General features: G+C 33.7%; 1 protein-coding gene and 1 pseudogene across 1 annotated transcript; both read right to left on the bottom strand.

Annotated features, from left to right (window-relative positions):
- Window positions 1-6,727: 6,727 nt before the first annotated feature.
- On the bottom strand, window positions 6,728-8,545 carry GJE1 (gap junction protein epsilon 1). Its single transcript, XM_016132685.2, has 3 exons — window positions 8,507-8,545; window positions 7,641-7,823; window positions 6,728-7,123 (listed from the first exon to the last, which is right to left on the bottom strand). Exons 1-3 carry the CDS (start codon window positions 8,543-8,545, stop codon window positions 6,728-6,730), a joined length of 618 nt encoding a protein of 205 aa, XP_015988171.1.
- Window positions 8,546-25,210: 16,665 nt separating this feature from the next.
- Window positions 25,211-25,329, bottom strand: LOC118605783 (annotated as a pseudogene).
- Between the last annotated feature and the right edge of the window lie 251 nt (window positions 25,330-25,580).

The following is a 25,580-nucleotide window of genomic DNA, read 5'->3' as shown; positions in this document are numbered from 1 at the left end:
TCTTTCTCTTACTCCCACTATGTTGGTAGAGAAAGTAATAGAGCAAAGCAGAGTGATATAACCATAAATGTCTTTTCTCTGTCCTTATGACTTCTCCTTTATCATCTTTGTATTACTTCTTGATTCCTAACTGTGGTGGTCTTTAAAGATCACCTCAGAAGATTTTTTAAAAGATTCATATCTAGGTCCTACCACCGGGCATTCAGATTTAATTGTTTCAGATTGGATTCTAAGTATCAGTATTTGGTAAAGGTCTTCAGGAAATTTTAATGGCATATCTAGGATTGAAGGGAAGTGCCCTCATGAATCACCAGTATACATCTGATGTGTTAATCCTTCCCTACTCTCTTCAAGCCAAACTCTCTGCCCTGACTGCCTTGGTCAAAGACTGTACTCCCTGCTAGACAGATTAAGGCCACCAAACAGGAATTGCTTCACCTCACATCTGCCACAAAAAAAAAGGAGTAATAACTAGCTAATATTTACTGAGTATCTACTATGTATCATGTGTGTTTCTAGGAGCTTTACGTCAACTCATTTAATCTTTATCACCACCCCATGAAGAAGTATTATCATTTTCATTATTTTATAGATGAGAAAAATAAGACACATAGACTTTATATAACTTGCACCAGATCACAGCTATTAAGTATAAGTGTCCAACATTAAAATCCAGGTACCTTGGTTTTAGAACCTTTGACTTAACCACTATTACTTGACTTGAAGGTCTCTCTAGGCCTGTATATTCTTGTGTTTTGTCTTTTCTCCATTGCATCATCCTATGTCTGAAAACAAATGTTGTTCTTCCTGATGAAAGCTGCACCTTTCTGTTGTTTTCCTGATCTCTCCCTTCAGGAATGGAGGTTGCTCAAGGTCCCCTTCTCATCTGCGTTCATTCTAGGAGAAAAAGGGCAAAATAGCAAGTGAGTGAAATGGTTACAATTAGATTTTACTCCATTTGCCAACACAAACTCTTCTTTCTGAGTTACTACCTTACTGCCTTCAGTAGAGGGTAATTGATATGAGGATGAAAAGTAACAGATACTGTTAGCAAAACAGTATATTGAAATTATGCTATGAATCAAAAGTAAACATTAACAACTCAAAGTTGTTTTTTCTTGTTGATGTTTTACAATGAAGAATTTACTATGATATTTTAATATGAAGGAAGACCTAAACTCTCCTCAATCCAGGTCTGAACTAATATCTCCATCCAGGATAGGGCTAGAATCTTAGCCAGGGAGGAGAGGGCAGAGACAGTGAGTGTGGACAACCACAAGAAGAAGAAAAAAGAGAGACTAGAACTGGCCGTTGTTTTGATGGGAAAAGTTAAATGTTTTGCTCCACTCCTTGTACTCCAGTGTATGTGTGATCTTGCAGCAAAATTTTCTGTTCCAATTGTGATCATATCTATTTTGGTGGCAAATGGCAGGGCTCAACTAATATAATCAGGGTAATACACATCTATTGCTGTATCTTTGAGTTCACTATATATAGAAATTTGTGTTCCAGTATCACACGATTCCCATTCTATTAGTTTAACATTATCTAAAATAGAGAAAGTCTTTCCTTAAAAGTTCATGCAGAAGCATGGAAGAGAAGACCATGATGATTTGGCCAGGCCCATTTATACATCATCGCTGGAATAAAGATAAAGGTAAAAATTGTAGTTCATTTTTAAAATGTAGATATCTGGTTGTTCTGTCACTGCGAAATTATGTTGGTGAATAAAAAAGAAAAAAAAAGAGAGAAACCATATCTATGTAGAACTATTTCTGGTCTCTCTATTGTTCCTGTAATCAATATGCCTATCCTATGCCAACTCCACACTATTTTGACTATTGTGCCTTGATAGTAAGTCTTGAGAATATTTGGTATAAGTCTTCTACTTTTCTATTGCTTTTTCAAAAATGTGTTGGCTATTCTAGGTCTTTTGTACATCCATGAAATTCTTCAAGCAACTTGTTAATTCTTACAAAAGCTTCCTAAGATTTTGATTGGAATTATATGGGATCTACAGATCAATTTGAAGTGACTTAAGTTGTAAAAGATTAGGGCTTCCAAATCATGAATGCAGTTTATTATTCTCTTTATTAAGAGCATCTTTAATTTCTTTCAGCATTGTTTTGTAGTTTTCATTGTACAAATATAGAATATCTATTAGAAAATTTATCCCTATGTGTTTTATGTTTTTGAATATTATTTCAAATGACATTTTAAAAATTTAAATTCCATATTTATTACTCTACAGAAATATTAACCTCGATAAATTTATTTTAGTAGCTTTTGTATGTCCTTTAGAATTTTCTACATATGTGATCAGGTCTGTGAGTAAAAATATTTATTTCTTCTTTTCCAATCTGTATATCTTTTTTTTATTTATAACATTTATTAAATAAATATACATTCAAAATATATATTTTGTTTTTGTTTTGTCGTATTGACCTCCAGTTCAGTGTTAAACAGAAGTGGTAAAAGTAGACATCTTTACCTTTTTCCCTTATTAAATGAGAAATTTTCATTCTTTCACTATTAAGTAGGGTGTTTCCTCTACATTTTCTTAGATTTTTTTTATTACGTTTACATAATTTCCTTTTAAATTTAACTAGTGTTAAATTTAATCAAATGCTTTTGTCCGTTTCTATTAGGATGATTATGTGAGTTTTCTCCTTTATTCCATTAATCCAGCTGAATTATATTAACTTGTTTTTGAATATAAAAACAACCTTTCAGTCTTGGAATAAACCCCTCCTGAACATGATGTATTATCTGTCTGTCTGTCTTTCTATCTCTCTGTTTATCTATCTATCTATCATCTGGATTATAATTGCTCATTATTTTTGCTAAAAAAAAAATTGATGTCAAGGTTTTTACATTAGTTTTATTAAATGAAATGGCAGATATTCTCTCTTGATTACTAAAAGAAATTGTAGAGTATTATTTCTTCCTTAAATATTTCATGGAATTGAAATATTCAGTGAGGCTATCTAGACATTTTATATGTGAAGGGCTTTTGATTTTTAAATTTAATTTCTTTAAAAAGTATAAGGATATTCATATCTTCTATTTATTATTGAGTAAATTTTTAATAATGTGTGCTTTTCAAAGACTTTGTCCATTAAATTTAGATATCAAACTTATTGGCATAACATTATTTATGATGTTTCCTTGTAATCATTTAAATGTTCTGTTGTGATGCCTCTTTTTTCATTTATGATATAGGTAATTTTCATTTCCTCCTGTATTATCTCAATCTGTCTAATAAGAAATTTATCATTTTTACTAATCTTTTCAAAGAAACAGCTTTTTGTTCATTGATTTTTTTCTATTATCTTTCAGTTTCCGATTTCAATCTTTTGTGCTCCTATTTTTATTTTCCTCCTATTTAATTTATATTCAAATTATTTTTTATAATTTCTCAAGATAAAAAGCTTAAATCATTTTATAACTTATTTCTAACATAATATTTACAACTTCTAATAATATTCTGCAAGAACTCTACTAGCAGCTTCCCACATATTTTGATAAATTGTGCTTGCATTATAATTTGTTTAAAATGTTTTAAAATTTTTCATGTGATTTCTTTTTTGATTCATGGGTTAATAAAATTGTATTGTTAGCTTCTCAAATATTTGGGCATATTTCTGATATTTTACTTTTATTAATTTATATTAATCCTGTTGTGAACAATATATTCTGTGTGATTTCATTCCTCAATACTTTCTTATGTCCCACTAAATGGTCTCTCTTGGTAAATGTTTCACATGCACATAATATATATGTATGTATATACATATTTGTTTAGTTCTGACATTCTTATTAATTTTTACTACGTTTGATTTTTGTTAGAAAAATCAGTTTTTATATTTTAAATATAAATATTTATATTTATACTTTATAGTTATATATAGCATTTATTATTCAGGAGTGTATAGCTGTGTGCTTACAATCCTGATATACTTACTAATGAAATGAAATCATAGAATAGTATGTCAGTAAGTCATTAAAAAGATTGTCCAAACCAACTTTTCACTCTGTATCTTTTAACATAATAATATGTACTGTTTACTTAAAAGAAGCAGAAGTAAGCAGAGTTCCTTTGGTGGCTTAGAAATACCATCCTTTCACCTGTGATTTGAGGCAATAGAATCTAGGGTGGCCAAGGAGGCTAGCTTTTACTAGGCAGACACTAGTGTAGGGGAGAGCTAAGAAGCACGAGAGCGCGAGAGATTTGCAAAGGGTCTTCACCTGAGTCCCATTCAGTGTAAAATCTTAAACATCTTTCCAGGAAAAGAACTACTTGAAAAGGTTAAAAAGAATGACACCTAAGATTCACACAAGACTGAGAATAGTTGCTGTTCCTATTGGTCAGGGGTATATTCTGCCAATGTTCTAAAGGATGAATCAGAATAAGAATAAATCAAAGTATTCATTAATGAATGGGCAATGGCATTAGGGGAAGTCTATTCTGGATTCTTTGAAGAAATGACCCCTGAGAAAAATCCTCAAAGGCATAGCAGGAGAATATCCTTTTGCCCTTTCTCTTATTTTGGGTGCAGCAAAGACTTGCTTCCTGTAGCTACAACAATTTTTGTTGCAATCATTAGTGCAAAACACTGAATGATCGTGTCCCCCAAAATTGATATTTTGAAATCCTTACCCATAATGTGATAATATTAGGATGTGGAACCTTTGGGAGGTGATTAAATTATAAAGGTGGGGCCCTTATGAATGGGATTAATGTTCTTATAAAAAGGATTCCAGAGAGAATTCACACCTTCTTTCTACCATGTGAGGATAAATGATAAATCCGTAACCCAGAAGAGAGTTCTCACCAGATCCTGACCATGCTGACTGGCACCCTGATCTCAGAGTTTCAGCCTCAAGAACTGTGAGAATAAACTTCCATTTGTAATCCACCCAGTATAGGTATTTTGTTATATCAACCCAAATGCACTAAGAAAATGAATCAACCAGCTTCAGGATGAAATTTAAGATTGTGAGAATGCTGGAAGAACAACATTTATGAAGCACCCAAGGGGCATCTGATCAAGCACTCAGGCTTTGCTTTATTAATAGAGGAAAATTAGTCCTTCAGTGAGGGCTGTGCTTGGACCACCTACCAAGCTTAAAGAGAAACACAAAAGATTAATTGTTTACAAGTAACTTAACTGTGCTCCAGAATAAAATTTAAGAATATTTATGAGAAAACAAAAATATCTAGCATCCACAAAGTAAAACACACAAAGCCTGGCCTCCAATCAAAATTACCAGGCTTCCAAAGGTACAGGAAAAATATAACCCATGATGAAGACGTATATGAACGTGAGAAGGTTGTTGAGAGTAGACCACCCGTGGAGAAGGCAATAAAGGGTACATTATCTTGAGAGAATTTAAAAATAAGAATAAAATGGACTAAACATCGTTGTTTATTAGCACTAAGGGCCAGTGATTCTAAAAAATGATAGTAAATAAATACATCTTCCCTCATGGTGGGCTACCTTCCTGGCATGCCACCGAACCACCAACTAGAACACGATCTCATAAATGTAAATCTCAGTTATCTTTGTATATGAATTCTTAATGTAATACATGGTAAGTAATACTCAGCCGCTATTTCTTGAAAGAAGGTAAGTTGGATTTTCTCCTGTGCATTTATGTGGAGAAAGCATTAATGATTTAAAAATCCTAAATCTAGAAATTTATGAGCAAACATAGGCTCGATGATACTGAAGAAAAAATTGAAAGCCTCAATTTTCAACTGACTGTACTTATTTCCCTAATAAGGCACCAGTATAAGGCAGTCATACATAAAGATTTTAGATGACATCAAATGAAGATCAGCATTGGTAAGTCGGAGAGATAAAAAAAATTGCACTGAATTGGTATAAAATTGTCTTTGAAATAATTTATAGCTATTTAGAAAACCTAACAATATAAATATAAATTTCCATTTTAATAAGCTTGAAGGTAGAAGCTCTAGTTATAGGATATCTATGAGCACAGAGGTTTTTAATTTTAACAAGAAAGAAAACCTTGCATAATATGTTTATAGCATTTTTTATTTATTCAATGGCTATATTACCATATCATTTAATATTAAAAGTTTTAAGAAAACAGTAGAGTATAATATTAAAAATTTAATCGCTCCATTTCTTCAAGTTAGTGATCAAACTATAGAATGACTCTTTAATAATTAATTTACAACTTTTGTGCTTAAATAAGTTATACTTTAAATGGCTGCAAATATAATTACATCCTCAAAATTTAAGCTACATGATTCAGCAGAAAGGGCAATTGCTTTATAGGTAGGAGAATTGAATTCTCATTTGGTTGTGTGACTTTGGCCCCATGTGCTAACCTCCCTGCACCTCGATTTTCCACTCTGTATAAAAGAGATAATAAAAATTTCTTTGGTCACAAAATACTGTGATCAGTTAGGATATTGTATGTGATCGATTACGTATTCTATAAAAGCATTATTTAAACATAAGTAAACATTAATTCTATGTTTAATTCTATTATTTTCTAATGCATGATGAAATTAAAATAGAATGAAATGTTTGTTCGAGAATATTTTATATTAGACATAAATTTCAGACACACAGGTAAATTTAAATAATAGATATTTCTGTTCGAAACTGAGATACTCACTGAATAAGATAAAACTAAATAAAAATGATTGATAAATAACTGGCATGACAGTGGATAATCAACAACCTTTTGGTCACTGCTTCATTAGAAAGCATAGCCTTCTTAGTATGATCTCAAAAACTTCAGCAACACATAATACCATTGTAATTACAGTAAATGTATACATTGCAATGAGAAAAATGGTCTTCTCAAAGTGTTCCGGCACCATGCATTTTATAATAGTAAATTTTTGCCCAAGAGATCCAGCGTCACACAGGTAGAGAGGCTTTACTTGGAAACCAAAGAGGTGAATCTGAAGCCAAAATGCTATCACCTCTAGACTAATTCTTAATAGAACGGAGAGAAAATAAATCACAGTGTAGATGGGTTTTTGAAGAATGCATTCTTGATCAATGCTTTTACATGCAGCATAAAGATGGAAAGTAGCTCCAGGAAGCAGGACAATCACTAGTTGCAATGCCCAGAACACCTAAAGTATGTCAGAAATATTTAGTTAAATCAAGCAACATATAACCAAAAATACACTAAAAAAAGTCAGTGATTTTCAACAGAGGCTAACTTTAAAAAGTTCAAGTTTTATAAGTCTTAAAAGCAATAAAATAATATAATGAAGGTAGTACTGTTGAACATATCTCATTTAATTGTGACAATATGAAAATGTGGTCACATTTTATTTTCATCACCTACCAATTATTAATGATGAAGAAGTATTTTATTTTAGTAGCTATCAAATTTCTATTTTCTAATTTCAGAACTGGAGTACAATTCTAACATCAATAGATAATAGAATGCTGGAGTTGGAAGAAACTTTCGACTAACTCAAATTAATTTACCTGAAGTAAACAGCTAGTTAAAGAAAAAAGTAATAATTCTAGAAACAATACCTGTGAAGGTATTGTTTTTCTTATTATAGCATCACTTTGCATTTGAAAAGAAAACAATTTTATGTAGTGGAGTAAGTTTTATGTACACAAAGGAAAACTTACTTGTGGAGTGATTGGCCTGAACTGGTTATAACAGAAGAGATTTATTTCTCTTTTGTCTGGATCACAGCTGAAGTGTAAAGCTTCATTTCCATAGACCGCAAAGCCTAACACTCCAAGAAAGAACATTCGAACAGATCCAAAGAAAAGGGTATGGAATTGACCGATCACAGTTGGAGGCTTCACCTGTTGTAGTTTTAGGAGAAAAAAATATAAAAAAGTCTTTTGAAAATGAACGTTAAAGGAGAACATTTTAAATAATTGTTTCATTATTACATATTTTAAAATTTAAGAGTCATGCAATCTTGAGGCAAGAAAGAAACTTAGAGATCATCAAGTCCCATATAAATCCTGTATTATGAGATTTCTCACCTCTTTTCATTCTGAAGATATGACGTGCAACAGTCAAATAGAAACATGTTGCTAATCAAATGTATAATTCAGAAATATGTAAAAAGTGTTAAATTCAATTAACATTCCCTACCCCTGTAATCCTTTTGCAATGAAATCAAGGGGGATCTTAGAAAATCTAGAACCTCTTTTGGAAAATTAGATGACAAGTGCAATATTAAACTCATAGTATACACACTATCTTAACAACGAAATGTTTTTTTTAGCTGTCATTACAATCCATTTTCTACTTCTTTATCAAATTGAGAGTGAACTACTTTAAAACTCATACAGCTAAAAGGAATTCTTGAATTATTCTAGCTATAGTTTTAAATTCAGAATATTTAGAAGTATATGGTTAATACTTATCTAATTCTCCACATATAAAGAAACTTATTCACAAACACTCATGAAAATCAGTTTAAAACACAGACAGGACTCATACGATTTTTCATTGTTGTTGTTTGTATAATACTTACACATCCTTCATAGAAGTTTTTGATGTAATTTAGAGACATGTCTCAGGAGACGTTATTTTGGCATCCCTGTAGGTTAATTCTTGACCCCCATTGCCAGCTTGCTTCTGTCAGAATCAAACTTACATTGTATCATGACTTTTACAGCAGAAAGCACTTATCATTGCAAATTTCTCTCCCCTCCTTTTCTGTCTTTTTTTTCCGCTCCCCATAGATCTCTGGGGCCCCAGTCAACTTTCCCATCTCTGTCCCAAAACAAAACAAAAACAAAGAAACAAAAGCTGAGGGCATGTGGTCAATCTAATAATCCCTTGACTTACACTGTCAGCACAGCCGGACAGACAAGAGTGAGTGTCAGCAAAGCAAGAGGCCAGCCCAACAAGGGCTCCTAGCATTCAATACCTCTAAATTACCTGGAAAGTGCCTACATGTAAATCAGTGGACTCTTTAGCTTAGAGTTTTCTCCGAAATGTCAAGTGATCTATCTTTCTTTTCCTTCGATTTAGGTGTGCCTGAAAAGATAAGCAAATGGGAAATATTCCCGATTCTTATTTACTTGCATGAAACAAATTAATTTCTGGGAAGTTCAAGAAATTGTAACACAGGCTTTGATAGCTATTACATCATTGAATATTAGTGATGGGTTGCTATATTTGTCTTTTGCCTGAATGCTTACCACAGATACGGAAAAATCCGCAGTTAGATCTCTGTTTTAAGGAAAAAGATAGGGTACTGCTAATTGAGATGAGATTAAGACTTAGCACACATGTGAATAATCCCACCTTTCCTTTCTTTTGTCTTTTAATAGATATGTCATTCATTAGACATTGTTATGGGTTCCAATGATCAGCAGGGGAGAAGACAGACAAGTAGATACCTTCAAACTGCTTAGAATGCCACACAGCGAATGGTACATCAAGCCTGCTTTCTTCACCTGCCTTTCTCATCTTCGTTTTGTTTGGGATCTGCAAAAGCTGTGACTCCAGACAACTTCATTGCTCTCCTCAGCCGGTTGAGAAGCGACTGCATAATATATGTAACTGTAATTAATGGGCAAGGGGCAGTGTCCTTATTGAATCAGAGTGTGGTACTGGATAGGAAAAAATAAAAATAAAAATGATCAATGTAGTGACTCCTCAGAGCCGTTGGATGAGAAATTGGTGGATAGTCTCGTATTCTTGAAAACAGAAATCCAGGTTGACTATGTCTTGATTCTTTCACAGAGGCATCGAAAAGTCCAATAATTCACATGAGAGGAATTCTGCTTTAACTTTTACCATTGTACAGTAATGCATTTTGTTTGGACAAATATATACTAGTGTCAGACATATAAAAAATATCAGTCATCCTGTGTTTTTTCAGAGATGAACAAAATAGACTTAATTGCAATTGTATATGTAGAAGAAAAAATCCAGCATTATTTACATTGTTGGGATCTATGTGGGGCCAAATAAATTATACTGGTCTTCCTCTTATAAGTTATGATCCAACTGAGTCATAAGTCAAAGGAATGTGGCAGATAGAGGCCTGACTTATCTCTTTGGGAAAGTGTGATTTTTAGATGCAATGCAAGCTTGGTCAATGTCATCTCATGGCTGCTTTTCCTGCATGGAGTGCCTCCCTCCCTCTATAAGATTTATTCACAAGAGAAGCAGAGTAGAACTGCTATTCTTTGTAGGCAACTTGCTCCCAAGAGGATAGTGCTAAGAAATAAATGACGTATGCCCACTTTTACCTTCCAAATGTAAAGTAAACTCACCAAAGACAGCAGTTATAATGAGACTAGCCTCACATGGATAGCAATTGGTAGGGCCGTTAATTAGGGTGACAACCTGATCTTCTTTTAGGTGCTAACAGTTGCAGGGTTCCAAAAGCAGAAAAAGAGGACATTCCCCCATATATAAAGCATTATTTACTCCTCTACTTGCTTCATATTTGGTAACATTACATTAGGAAAAGCAAGTTACAGTGTCAGCCCAGATTCAAGCAAGAGATTCTGCCTCTTGATGGATCTGCAGTCATATGTAAGGATTTGGGTATAGGACTAAAAAGTTTTGTAGCTAATTTTATATTTTAGCACAGTGGACCCTTTGGTCATGTATATTCATATCTTGCCTACATGTCTTTGCACTCATCCAATGGTTGAAGTCCAGGGTTTTGTGATTTGCATGATATGCAAATAGGGATGAAGCTCAGATGTGGCTCCCTGTTGTCCAGAATCTAAAAGAGAAGTTATCTTCCATAAAATAGCAATGTACAATGGTGATACAAGGGTAGAATGACACCAATAGACACCTCCACCCCAAAAGTGGACGAGCAGGAGGTGCACTGGTGTCGCTGGTCCACAGCAGTTCTGAAATCTTGCAAGAAAGATGCTGCTAGTACTCCTTCCTCCAGAGGGAGGGGAATGCTCCTTGACTAAGGCATAGTCTTAGCCCCTCAGAGTTGTCTCTGTTCTACTGTACTCTACTGCTTAATGGAAGCAGTTCCCTGCTCTATGGTTGTCATAGACCTGTGGCTTCATTCTCTGGGTTCTCGGCTAAAAATATCTTGCCTTTTTCATTAAAAAAAAAAATTGGCGGTGTTTAAAGCTGAATAGCTTCTTTAGATTGCTCCCTGTTAGAAGAAAGTTGGGGGACCAGAAGTTCTTTTTACAATTTAACCAATATCTGTCCTTTCTAATCCAAACTTGTAGTTCTTTTGTTTGAAAAAAAAAAAAAGTCATACTCACAATTATCATAAAGACATGATTCTAATATATCCATAATACATATATATAAGACATATATAATATATATGTTGCTATTTTTGGATTAAGCTTCTCTGAGCATGATTTTTAAAGAATTTTAGAAAATTTTTGTCTGAGATAGTCATTAGTCATGCTTTAAATATTTGAGGTCTTATGAAACAATGTCATAGCTATTCCATTGATTTGGTTTTTACCTCGAGACCGTGTCTTATATCAGAATGTTTTACTGGCTAGGGACACTAGAAAACAAACAAACAAACAAACAAACAAATAAACAAATAAACAAATAAGAATTTCCATGTAGCAAGTCTTGATCCCTCTATATTTTCCCCAAATTTTGCTTGAAACTCAAGTCCAGATTCCTTTATGAGGTAAATTCTCTCTTTTTTAAAATACCTTATCAAATGTAGCTAGGAGTATCCAACTGTTACTTTTAGTATCTCTCTATATTGCTCCTTAGCTAAATCCAAAATTTCATTAGCATTTTTTTTGTTTGTTTTCTAAGATATTTCAAGTGACTAATGTGCCAAATTTTTCCTACTACATAATTAAGATCATCATATTCCCAGCCTCCTACAGTATTTATCTCACTGCTTGTCCAACCTTCGCTAATATTTGCCCATTGCTTTTTCTGCCTTTAGTAATGGTTGTTCTGTTGCTCTTCTACCCTCTGCCTCCTGCCTGTTCCCAAAGCTGATGCCACCTTTCTAGGTTTTTGTTATAATAGCACCTAACCCTTGGCATCTATTTCTGTTAAGTTTTTTTTTTTTTTTTTCCCCACAGCAAGCTGCTCTCAAATTTAAGGGGCAAACAATCAGTATTTATTTAGCTCGTGGTTTGGGTGGTTGTTCCTCCCGGTCTGGGCTGGCTCAGTTGATCTCTGCTATATTCTCACATGTATGTGTCTTCAGTTGTCAGGTTAACTGCAGGTGGATTATCTAGGATGACTTCACTGACATGTTTGGTGCATGGTAGGTTTTGGCTGGAATGATCACAGTGCCTAAGGCACATATCTCTTGTCATTCTGGAGACCAACCCAGGTTTCCTATGGTGGAAATGCAGAGTTCTAAAAGCAGCAAGAGTGGAAAAGTCCAAACATACAAGTGCTTTTCAAGCCTCTACTCGTTTCATGGTCATTAATATCCCATGGGCCAAAGCAACTCTCCCAGAAAACATGAATTCCAGTTCTTAATAGGAAGTTCTGGAGTTGCATTCAAATGGCATGGATGTGAAGAATTTGTAGTGATTTTACAATTTACCACATGACTGGGGGCATTAACTGAGTAAACCTGATATTCAAGAATCTTGCCTGCTTCAAAATGGAATTGGGGACTCATTATGTTTTCTTACTAAAGAAGCCTAGACTCAATTAATGAGAACTACAGTTTGAAGTCATGCCTGTATGCTGTTATATTGAGCTCTCACTTCCTGATGTGAAAAGAACATGAGAAGGACTAGAGCAGATGGGGGAAAAATAAAAATACACTCTCCTACAATAAAAACCTAATAATAATGTATTATGCTTATTGAATGGTTTCTATTTGCTAATAGTGTTTTTTAAAAAAATCATCTCCCTGAATTCTTATAACTCCACAAAGTATATACTCTTATAGGTATATTTTGCAGATGAGGTTTAGAGGGATTAAGTAATTTATCCAAAGTTACAGTTAGTAAGTGGCAAATCCAGGTAGTGACAGTAAACGAATTGCTTGTTGTTAACTGGTAGGCTATAGAACATGTGATAATGTTATTAGGTTGATTGCTAGGACCCCAAAACATGGGAAATTAAGGGGATAAGCTCAGACTTTCTTTTCTTTTCCTGTGAAGAGGTTAGGGCATTATTAGCTGGTGAGTGCTGCAGAGCTTGGCCCTTATCCCATGCTCCTGGCCAGATTTCACTGTGAAGAGAAAAGGCCAAGCAGAGAACTAACCAAATATAATATGTGCCAGGGGAGTGCTTGAGAAACATGAAAGACTTCACGGAAGTGAATTCAGCTAATATTTCTTTCTCATTTGGCATTAGTGTGAGGAGAAAAGAGTACATGATATCTAAGATCATGAGCTCTGGAATGAGAAAAACTATGTTTGAACCCTGGTTTTACCACTTGGCTTGATTACTGATTTCAAGAAAATTATTTACCATCTCTCCAACTGAGGATGACAAGAGTATTTGCCTCATAGGGTTGTTGTATGTGGATTATTAAAACAATTGGGGGAGCATTCCTCCCGTCTTTAATGAGAGCCTGAGCCATCTATTATTTTCTATTAATTTTCCCTTTTACGTAAACCGCAGAAAATTAACAAATTAATAATCTTTTTTAAGCAAGAAGAGTTACTATTTTCTTCAATGTAAAGAACCTTCATGTTGGCCAGAGTATGAACATTTTAGGAAAAGATGAATAACACGCACAAATCCCATGTCTTTTTATGATGTCTCTTCTCTGTCTCTCCCTATCTCTATTTAATCTTTTTGGGAGGGGGCGACTCTTCCATTAGAGTTTATTATAAGGCCAAGACATGGATTTCTCAACAAGGACCAAAATTCAGAGAGGCTTTGAGTAAATTTAATCATTAAAACTTATCTGTTTTCTCAGCCCTAAAGATTTAAAAAAATGACCAGACACATCCATCAATTTCCTAAGTAAAGGGCTTAACATTTGTAGCAACCATGTCAGTTTTCTTGCTCAAACTTGCTAAAAGCTTTTAACTTCAGATAGAGTGAAGGCAAGCTCAGATCTACCACCACTACTACTAACACACACACATGCACACACACACACGAATTGCTCACATTTATTGATCTCTACCATCTTCTAGTCACATACAATCTTTTGACAGATATTCTGGTGTCTTAAAATTTCTGAGGTTAAAAACATTTAAGATCTGAGTGCTTTCATCCAGGAAGGGGATAAACCTCTAATTTCATGAAGAACCCAAGACAAGATTGAATGAAATAAAAGTATAGAAAAGCACTACTCATGATAGCTAGCACATGAAAATCAGCCTATAAACGTTATTTAGTATTACTCTTATAATCTGCTCTAATTAGTACTTTAAAATCTAGTTACATGCATTGCTTTATAGTTATGCTTTTCTGTGTGTGTGTTGTTCTTTGCCCATTTTTTTTTATTCACTCAAGAAATATTGAGCACCTACAGTACTTGCTGCTATATAAGGGATTGGTAATGTGTGAGAATAATGTAGCCCCTGCCTTCACGGGGCTTTCTTAAGAGCACGTGTGTGTGTGTGTGTGTGTGTGTGTGTGTGTGTATTTATATATGTATATGATTGACATTTATATTGCTGAGAATTTGCTGAAAATGAGGATGATTCATATTTAATACTCCAGAGTTCAGTCACAAACTATCTCGGCTTATTTTACATCTGGCAAAAAAGGAAAATTGGTCTTTATGTAAGTTTCCTATCTAACATCCTTTGACTTTCAGAATTTTGCATTATGTTACAGTGATTTACCTTTTTTTTTTTTTTTCATGAGATACCCAATGACTGTTGAATGAGATGGAATAGAGGTCAATTTAGGTATTCACAATAGTACGTTTCACAGAAGGACAGCTGAGATAAGGCAATCTGGATAGCTGCCTGAATTCATAAATCACAATCCTTAACCAATTCACATCTCATTGAAATCTCTGACCTGCCAAAATTGGGTTTGTCTTTCTGCATGAATAATTTATATTTTCTGGAATGGAATTGCGAATGGCCTAGAAGAAAGGGTCAATAACCAATGATGTTATTTTAGGCAAATGATTTAACCTTCTGGGTTGCATTTCCATTTCTCCAAAAGGAATAAAATGGATTCTACAATCTGTAAATAATTTCACAATTCTATGGTTTTATGATTCTAAGTCTTATAGCTATACTGGGAGCTATTGTACTAGCTCTGAAATTTATTCTTAGTAATTTGTATTGTGCCAGCAATTGCTTGAACTAATGGTAAAATCGAAGGCTTCATTTTCTTTCATCAATGAGTTTTTCTTTCAAATATTTCTAAACCACATCATTTATAGTTATGGAAAAAATATGCCTTATTTCTCTTTCAGATACTCCATCCATATAGCCAAGCTCTCTAGGAGAACACAGCCTATAAATCCAGAGTACTTGAGTTTGTGTCTTTTTCTACCATTACTTGTTATTTAAGCATTCTGCATTAACTCTCTGACTTTTAGTTTTTCCATTTATAAAATGGGGAAAATCATTACCTAATAGAGATAGCGTAATTAAATAAGAATAGATGAGATAACATCTAGCACAGCACCTGATAAATAGTTGGTTTCTCAATAAAATGATTTTTGCTCCTGTTGTGGAAACTAGGCTAATTCAATCAAGCTCGAGAGAAAATATACCAAATAGGTAAAAACTTGGGTTCTCGAATCAGCAAACAGATTTGAATCATAGCTTGTTATGAAAACGCTTTTGGAAAATTACCTAGTAACTCCAAGCCTCAGTTTTGTCATCAGCTTGGAATTTGTTGAGCTCTGTAGATCTGTTTTCAACAAATTTGGGGGGAAAATCAGCCATTATTTCTTCAAATATTTTTTCTGTCCCTTTCTCCTTTTATTCTGGAAGTCCAATTACATATTTGCTAGACTACTTGGTATGATCCCATACATACCTGATCCTCTCTATAAATGTTTTTTTTTTCCACTGTGTTTCATTGTGAATAATTATTATGCTGATTTCACTGATCTTTCCTTTTACAGGATCTCTTTGGAAGTTAATTCTATGCAGGGCATTTTTCATTTCTGATACTTTAATCTCTAGGTCAGGGATCAGTGAACTATTGCCTGTGAATCAGTTACCTTTATTGTAAAATACAGATTTATTACAGCATAGTCACACCCATTTATTTATGTATCGTCTATGATTGCTTTTGTGCTGCAAGATCAAAGTTCAATAGTTGCAATGAAAATCATATGGCCCTAAAATATTTACTATCTGGCCCTTTAAGAAAAAATTAGCCAACCTTTCTAGAACTAGCCCTTTTCCGGAAGTTGAATTTGAGTCTTTTAAAAAATCTTCCATTTCTCTAATCAGATGTTAATATTTTTCTCTACCCTTTTAAAGGTAGTTAGAACATATTTTAATAGCCATTTAATGTCCTTGTTTTCTAGTTCCATCATTTCTGTCATTTTGTGTCTATTTTTCTTCTCATTATGGGTTATATTTTCCTGCTTTTTATATACCAGGTTATTTTTAATCGAGTGCCTGACTTTTTGTTGATTGCTGTATTTTATTGTCTCTCAATCACGTTCAAATTTGCTCTGGCATGCAGGTAGGTTGCAGAAATCATTGGATACCTTTGAGTCTTGATTTAAGCATTCTTAAGGTGGGTTTAGATTCGCCTGTGGTATAGGGCAAATATAAGTTCACAACTAAAGTAATATGCTCCTGATATTCTATAGGGCACACATTGCATTACAAGGTCTTTCCACTCTCGCTGTGTAGAAGCAAACTACTTTCAGCTCAGTTTGTATTGAAAATCTTTATGGGTGTTTTCTTTCTCTGGCTTTGGGAGGTTGGTCTCATCATGAGCTGATCAGTCTCAGTCAAAGCCTCAAGTGGACCCCTTGCAGATCTCTCAGGTTCTCTCTGTTTGGCTCTCACCTCTTTGATACCTTGCCCATCTTTGCCTCCTTAAACACTTAAATCAGTGAGGCCACTGGACTAAATTAAGGTTTCCATTTCCTGAACAGTAGCCAGAAAGTTACCTTTAGGCAATAAGCTCAGCGTAATCAGGGCTTGCGTGGTCTTTTTTCCTCTTCTCAGTGGTTACAGTCTTGTTTCCCAATGGTGCTTGTTTTACAATAGTGACTCATGTTTCACAATGATAGTTACACTTTTGGATTCAGTTTTCTAGTTTTTAAAGACAGAAAGTAGAAAGAACAACCAATCCTCATTACTTCATTTCTATCAGAACACAAAAGCCTTTTTAACTGGTTTCTGGGTCTCAGCAACATTCTGAAGTTAAGATCATGTGACCCCTGAATAAATATAGTGTCAATTTTGCAATACTTGGAATACAGTAGACCTTACTTTATACTTAAAATTAGTTGACTGAGTTCTTTAAACATCAAGTAGTATGTGGTCAGGCCATGTAGATAGTTTAGTAAAGTTCTTATGCTTAAGGAGTCTGAAACTCTTCAAGTTCTATGACTTACCAGTTGCACAATAGTGGATACACACACACACACACACACACACACACAAATATATAATTTTTTTTTCTACATTTCAATTTCTCATCTGTAATACAAAAATAATACTCACTTTGCAAGGTTGCTGTTAGGATTAAACAAGATAGAGCTGGTAAAGTATTTAACATAGTACCTAGCAATGTAGGTACCAAATTAGTGTAAAAGATTATTATATTGTTGCTGTTGATGTGGCTCTTATTGAGAAGTTGGTCATTTGTTGCACTGAAGATGAATCTATGAACCTTTAAGTGTCCACCATGATAGAGTCCTTGACAATTCTTTATGCTTTATGTTTTGGATGAAAACAGACCAGTTTACTTGGCCACAACTGACTAGACCAGCCCTTAGAGCATCAGCCAAAGCTTTCCAGGAATAAGCTTCATACACAAGGGCATGCCTAATGAGATGTTCTTATTTAGATGGGGATAGCCTGACCTAGTCACACCTCCTTTCTTGGTGTGGTGAATGCTATGGTGCTTTGCCTATGCATCATCCCTCTGCTTTTGAATATACAGGCTGCTGGCAGTGCACAACTACATCTTTCACTGAGCACAGCCCTCTAATGCAAGGAAATGTCTCACCCAAGCTTGTGTTCCTTCCCAGAGGGTGATATGTGGCCAGAAACTAGTTAATGCAGGGCTAAAAGGCCTGTTTCTATCCCATTGCAGAACAATTCTAAAGGGCCATCCTAGCTCCAGGGCGACCTTTGGAAATGATGAAAACTTTAGTTGCAACCACATTGCAGGTGTTTTTTCATCTGTTCAGTTCTGCCTTCCTCATTTCCTTGTAGGGTCAACTCCTGAAAACATTCTTTATTAAACCTCCAGCACACACGTCATCATCTATTCCTATGGACCCAATCTAAGACTTTGGAGGGCATGAATGTGAGACATACATAAGTGAGAGAATGTTGTATTCTGAATACAGATAATCCATTGCTCTGGCTGTTTCTGAGACCTGACATAGGTCTCTGAATTGGGAGTATAGAGACCAAGAGTTGTACAACTGCTAAGATAGTTTCCTATGCCACAGTTCCTTGCAATTCCTAACCACAATCTCTGCTACACAAATGAACCTGGAAATATTTTATCTTTTTAAACTAAAAATCTTTATAATACATGTGTTTCTGCATACAAGTTTGCTGCACACGAGCATAAAGACAAAGAAAGGAAATTGAGAAAGTATAAAAAGAGAGGCAATGGTTTGACCAACTACCTCGGTCCTTTCTGAAGTTAAAAAAAAAAAAGAAATAGCTCAAGGCAGCTGAAGCCGTTCATCCTTCAGGTGTGCCAGAAGATGGACTATTTATTTCTTGGTTCTCAGATTCACATCAAGTTCCCCAAAGTTTCTAGGCTTCCTGACACTTTTTAAATAATTCACATGTATCTTTGGATATGGACATTTCTCCTAAAAGCAATTCCTGGATAAAGCTGAAGGGGTACTAGGGTAATTTTTCAATTAACAGATTCAATATAAATCTGATTTTGGAGGACTCATCAGAAATTATCACAAATTGCCATTAGCAAATGAGAAACTTAGGTATTAAGGTTAGCTAGATGAACATGAATAATATTCTTAGTAACACAAATTAGTGGTGACTACAAATATGAGTATATTAGCATGTGCCTTTCAATATGCTCAAGTTTTCAGGTTATTTCAAATTACTTCAATATCAAAGAAGTAGTAAAAATTAAGAAACTGTAACTGGATCCTCTAGATTTATTGGTTGGAACATTATACTTATCTTTCTGAAAAATACTGAATTGTTAAATTTTTGATTGCCCAATTTTATTTATTTATTTCTTGTGACTCAAGTATATGTAGGGAGGTAAACATCTTACAGTCAATGGTTTCTGTGAAATTATTTGCTACAGTGTCAAACTCAGATGCTCTTGCTTAATACTACTCCTTTGTCAGTGCGTACCCCTGATTTCCCTCCAATTTTCATCAATATAAGTTCTATAAGTCATCAATGTGTTGTCATTTTTTAACATTAGATATAATGACAAATTATAAATGCTTTTGTTGCATGCTTTAGCATAGGGAAAATTAATGATTATTTTATATTTGGCAAAGTGGTATATTTTACTTCTTAATTTCAGTATGAATTGAATTGTGTTTTATATTACCAAAATACATAGCATTTCTTTAGTTTATTAAATGCTTATAGAATCAAACTTTAGTGTATATAATCAGTCTCGATATGCAAAAACTCCAGATTACTGAATTAAACCTTGCTAAATTGCTTGGCTATCATTAGCACTTCTGTTCCTTATTCCCTTTGCAACATGTTACCAGGGAAAATTCATTGCTTTGAATAATAATGAGCCTGAGACAAATTTAGCTTCTGAAAGCTGATCAATGCTTTTTCCTGTTATGAACACCTAATATATGAACCACCTTTGCTCCTTTTACCAAGGAAAATTTAATGTTCATTTTTCTATAAATTTCTACTTATTAAGTATTAAGATGTGCTAATTTATCTTTAAAATAGATCTCGAGATGCAAATGTCTTGTAGCTGGTAAAATATAAAACCATATGTGAGAAGATTATATTAATATGCTACTGACTATAATTATATGAGTTTTATGAGTCATATGAACTAAAAATGTCACATATTCTCTGATAGTTTCAGAAGGAATAATTTCACCAGTTTTATACGTTAGGAGTATATAATTTTCAAGGTGTAGTGTAAGGTCTTGTGAATGTCTAGTGACTTTTAGTGACCTTATCATGGCAAACATTCTTGTACCCTATAATAAATGGAAACCAATTCCACTATTTGTTATTGAGATACAAATAATATAAGATGAATTTAAGTGCTGCAAGTTTCCAATAACACTTTTTATCTATAAAATGTTTATAGGACTTCCTAACTTATTTTGGGTGAGGTGGCAGGTTTCTAATACTATCGATCATGATGTTAGAAGCTAAAATTTGTTAAAAGCAATTATGCTAACAACAAAGGTAACAATTATAGGGTTATTTGGCTAACAATGGATAAATTGTGCAGTAATAATAATAATCTGAAAGATGATTTTATGCTAATAGATTGGTTGAAATATGTATTTTTAAAACTGAATTATGAATAGAAACTTGAATAAGAAAATAAAATAATGTTTAATAAGACCTTGCTGAAAATTGCTCATCAGTTGTTAGATGACATAGGAGATCTTATAAAAAAGCAAGTGCCTGCTGAAATGAATTCCTTTGAGCTGGTAGAGCAATTTGGAATGCAATGGTATCACGGATATGATATGGAGACCTTCCACCGATTCCTGATATATCAGAACTCAAGAGCATTAATAACCTACTGGGTTTCAGGACTATTAGTGGAAGTATGGTTTGAGAATGAATCCTTCATAAAAATTTCTAAAAACGAATTCCTTAAAGACCTTTATCTCCATTTAAATAAGATTTTAATAATTTTACACATCCCCTTAGAACCAAATATTCTATGTACAGATTCCTATAGTAATTGTGGGCTAAAGATATTTTGTGTGTGTGTGTGTGTGTGTGTGTGTGTGTGTGTGTGTGTGTTTCGGTAGATACATCTTTTTTGTGAAATTAAGAGGATGCAGAGAACAAGGGGTACCGAAGTTTTTTTTTGATTTAATAATTCTATTAAATCACAATTCAAGGTCTTTAGATAATTTTTCATGACCATTATCCCTATATCAAATTCCAAAAGATCTTAATGTTTTACCTTGATACTCACGTGGACAAATATCTAACATGTGATAAAAACTTGAAAAAAACTAATGTTCATAGGAAGAAAAACAATAATGCATTTCTGGTGATAAATTTCCCTTCTTTTCACTTTCACTACTTCTATACCAGTGTAGTTTAGGTTTGATATAATAGTTTTTCAATTTTCTTATTGCTATATTACCTGCTCAAAAACTTCTACACCCAGTGCTCAGATAACTGTCTTATGCATGGCTTTGTTTCCCTCTCAAATCTTCTATTACTCTCCAACATCTTAATGACCATAGACCATACACCCTAATTCAGCATTCTGAGTATTCTACAGATTGGTCTTTTTCAGTCTGGTTTCAGATTCTTCTAGAATAATCTACTGTTAGCCACTTCGGACTATCTCTTACATCTCAAATGTGCTTTATTTTTCCCCACACATGGATCCTTCGTATTTCCAAAAATGCTCTATTTTACCCTTCTAGTATACCCTTCGTCTTCCCCATGAAAATCCTATTTGCTTTTCAGGCTAAACTTAAATTTTTTATGTCTCTGATCCCATCCCTGATCAACTGAGCTAACAATAAACATTTCTCTTTCAATTTTTAGAATGTTTGATAGCATACAGGGCTTAATACTAAGCCACTTGACACCTTTGTATAATTTAGAAAAACTCATTTCATTTGGGGAGAAAGTCCCACAGGCACACAGTTTGGGAAACAAACTGACGCAAAGTGAATTAGGAAAAAGAAACTCTTAGTCCTTGCAGATGTAGTTCTTTGCCAGGATGCACGGCTTAGCAAGTGGATATTCACTAGACTTCAATTCTCCTTTCCGTCACTGTCTAGCTTGGTAACCTAGGGTATATTAGTTTACTCCTTTAGTTTTAGTTTTCTCCCCCTGTAAAATAGGGACAATAATATGGAATTCATAGTGTTGGTAAGAATATGACATGAGATAATGGATGTAAATTGCCTAGCTGGATATGTAGCATATAAACCCTAATTAGTAAATTGTACTGACATTTACAATAATTATGTTTTGCACTACCACCCTTAGTTTCAGGACTACTTCATTTTTTCATCAAATTAAAAATTTTAGTATGGAAATTCGATATATTTATAAACACAAATGCATTTTTATTTATTTATTTTTGACTGAAATATTTACTGATGATCATAATCAGGCCCATACCTCTTGCATAAATATTAACAAGATGATTTTAAATTATGATGGATTTTGAGAAAGACATTTGTTAACATGATCAGTTATTCCCATTCAACCGATGAGAGCGCTTTCCATTTTCTGAAAAACAATTTGTGAAAAAATATCAGATTACTGACCACAAAAAAGTCAAAACTGCCTACTTACCTGGTTAAAAAAAAAAAAAAAGTGATAGAAATGATTCTCCACACAGCACTAAAGAAAAAGGCGTTAGTCTTGACCCGTGGAGACAAGGTAATTTATTTTTTCAGCCTAGACTCATTCAAATTCTTGTTTTCTCTGGCAATATTGCTGCAGGTTATATTTAGTGAACCAAATTCACATCAGTCTTTTAACCTCTCCAGAGCACTTTGTAACCGCACATAGTGGCTTTGAGTAGAGCTTTTCCTATTTTATAATTGAGCTCTTTATGCTGAGAAATCTCTGGGGGATTAGGAGGACTAGCCAGGAAGATGTGAATGCAGGAGGATTTGTGCCGAAAGGTTTCTGTTAAACGTTAGTATATTTGCATATGTAGAGTGTAATCCACTTCCTTATTTTGGCTAGGTTTATAATTACAATATATCAAAAACTTCATGTGAAAAGGAAACATTTAGGCAAAATTGACAATGGAGGCAAAGGTGATAAATATTTAAATGTTTACAGATACTTAGATGTTTCCGAATCTGGAAGCTGCTTGTACACAATTGGATACTACAGATAAGAAAATATGCAATGTAAGCATTGTTTTATTCTTCAATCCTGGTGTTCTACCTGCATTATGTATATGGTAGAAAAAAATGAGTATAATGAATGTATTTAATCAGATATTTGAAATTACTTTATTTTTATTAGTTATTTTATGTTGTTTTATTATTATTTTATTAATTCGGACAAGATCTACATAAAGGTGGTTAAAGAACTAAAGTTTGTGAGAGGAACTTTTTTTATATAGAATTGTTCTGTTTTGTAAAACTCACCGATTGTCGAATATCGATGAACTTGATATTTAACCACATTAAGTTCTTCATGTGCTTCGTGACTTTTTAATAGTGTCAGCAAAATCAGAAATTTGAATCACCAACTTTTCATATGTCATGTACAATGTGTTTGATTCAATGCAGCTTCAGAACTGAAAAATAAATATAAGTAAGCTATGAAAATAACCCCTTTATTTTTTTAGAAATGAAAAGATACTAAGGGTTCTAAACCATCAAATGTAGGAACATCTATTTCCTGTAAAACGAAATATTTTACCTTTTCCAAATGCTTTGATTAATTGAACCTACTATAGCAGGCTAACTTGGATCATAAATTAGTTGTAGCATTTTTTAAATATTTGGAAAAAATTAAATAAACTAAAAATGCCATTCTATTATGGGTTAAATATGGAATGTTTTACATTTTTAAATGTTTTATGATTTTCAAATGCATTATTTTATATACTTTTTATTACCAATTTGTGATATAGGTATGACAGGTATGGTATAACAATAATATTTGTTTTAATCAAGGTAAAGCCTCTTTTAATCAAATTAAGTATCATATCAATGAAATTTAAAGCTTATTCTTTTTATGACCTCACATTCATTGCTCTGGCTACTGCACCTCTACTCAAATAGCTTGGATAAAAATAATTTTCTTTTTAGAGATATAATTTTTTTTTTCTCCTAGAGATATAATCATTCTATTGTCATGTTTTTGTTGCTTTGATTTGGTTCCTTTGGGGTTTATAGCAATTGACTTACAACTGAGGCTTATGAAATGTGACCAGCACTCAGTAGGTGGCACTAATGAGACATAAAATACTGAATTGTCACCTCCTATTGCCAAAGATTTATTATAGTTTAGTGATAAGGATGTTGGGGTAAAGACATGCTGATCATATTGTCTCCCATTTGAGGAGTGCCGATGTCACATAAAATTATTTTAGAGATCTATTCGATTTCTACTTTATCCTGGATTTGAAGATAATGATTATCCTTTCTTGTTTACTTCATAATATTTGAAAATAATAAAGTACCTCCTCACACTGAAAACTAAGCCTCGTCGTTTGCCTACATGAACTGCCTTCCAATCATATGCTACAAGAGGAGAAAATAATTGATCTTATTGCAGTGATTCCATTAAACACAGAATTTGGGATTCAAATGAGATTCTTGGGAGCCACAAACTCCCAAGAAATAATAATCTTGCTTATCTTTGAAGGATGCCTAGAAGATTATTTGCCAGGTTCACATTCAGGCCAAGGGTTTCAAGTTTAAAAATTTCTTTCATTTTTTGGCTCTACTAAACCTTCAGATTGAAAAGCAGATGTACGGTGGCAATTAAATGGACCTTTTAGAATAAGAAAATATTATTTAATTAGAAAAGACTGAAGTACTTGCTTACTTTGTCAATTTAATAATTAAGCTACATAAGTAACATTTGTTCATGTGTTAGGAAGTGCCATGGTGTCTTCTGAGCAAGCTTTTTGAGAGGTATATCCCACTAACAGAGAAAGAGCTGCATTTTAAATGGGGACTCAGTGGAATTTACTAAGAGCATACTAATGCATGTTATATGAAGTCATATTTCTACACGGATTAAAATGTCATTGACATTTCTGTTATCCTAAGTTTTTCAACGTTCAACTTTTTTATAATAAAACCTAATGTGATTCCGATTCTGTTCTAATTTGCAGAAAGTGACCTATTTCACATTTTTGTGAATCCTATTTGAAACCAGCTAATGGATAAAACTATTTTATTTTATTGTTTTTTTTTTAGGCAATGCAACCCTTGGTTGACCTCACAGATTGCAAGGACTTTGTCATCTTACAATCTCTTCATTTTTACTTTTTACACCTACAGCACCTGGACTTCCTAGGCAGTCTCTCATCTAAGTACTAACCAGGCCCGACCCTGCTTAACTTCCGAGATCAGATGAGATCGGGCTTGTTCAGAGTGGCGTGGCCATAGATGGATAAAATGTTTTAAAGAATTTTCCTCTAACTTGAAGCAATGACCTAGTCGAATTTTTTTTTTTTACCAGTAACATTAATAGTTGGAAAATTCATAGAAATCACATTATTACGTAACCAAAGCAACTTTTTCTTATTGAGGATTTATGACTGTTGTATTCATTGCCCCCTTCCCAACAGGAATGACCTTTTCCCAGGTACCAGATTTTGTTGCATGTAGTGGTGTAAACTGAAGGCCATGCATCAGTGAG

This window comes from Rousettus aegyptiacus, unplaced genomic scaffold, assembly GCF_014176215.1.
Source record: "Rousettus aegyptiacus isolate mRouAeg1 unplaced genomic scaffold, mRouAeg1.p scaffold_m13_p_1, whole genome shotgun sequence".
Taxonomy (NCBI): domain Eukaryota; kingdom Metazoa; phylum Chordata; class Mammalia; order Chiroptera; family Pteropodidae; genus Rousettus; species Rousettus aegyptiacus.
The sequence above is the reverse complement of the archived record's forward strand: the minus strand, read 5'-3'. Positions and strand labels throughout refer to the sequence as shown.

Coding starts and splice junctions, on each gene's coding strand:
- GJE1 (XM_016132685.2), bottom strand. CDS start 8,545: ATGTCTCTAAATTACATCAAAAACTTCTATGAAGGATGT. Junction 7,824..8,506: donor AAAACTTCTATGAAGGATGT/GTAAGTATTATA, acceptor AAACTACAACAG/GTGAAGCCTCCAACTGTGAT. Junction 7,124..7,640: donor TCAGGCCAATCACTCCACAA/GTAAGTTTTCCT, acceptor GACATACTTTAG/GTGTTCTGGGCATTGCAACT.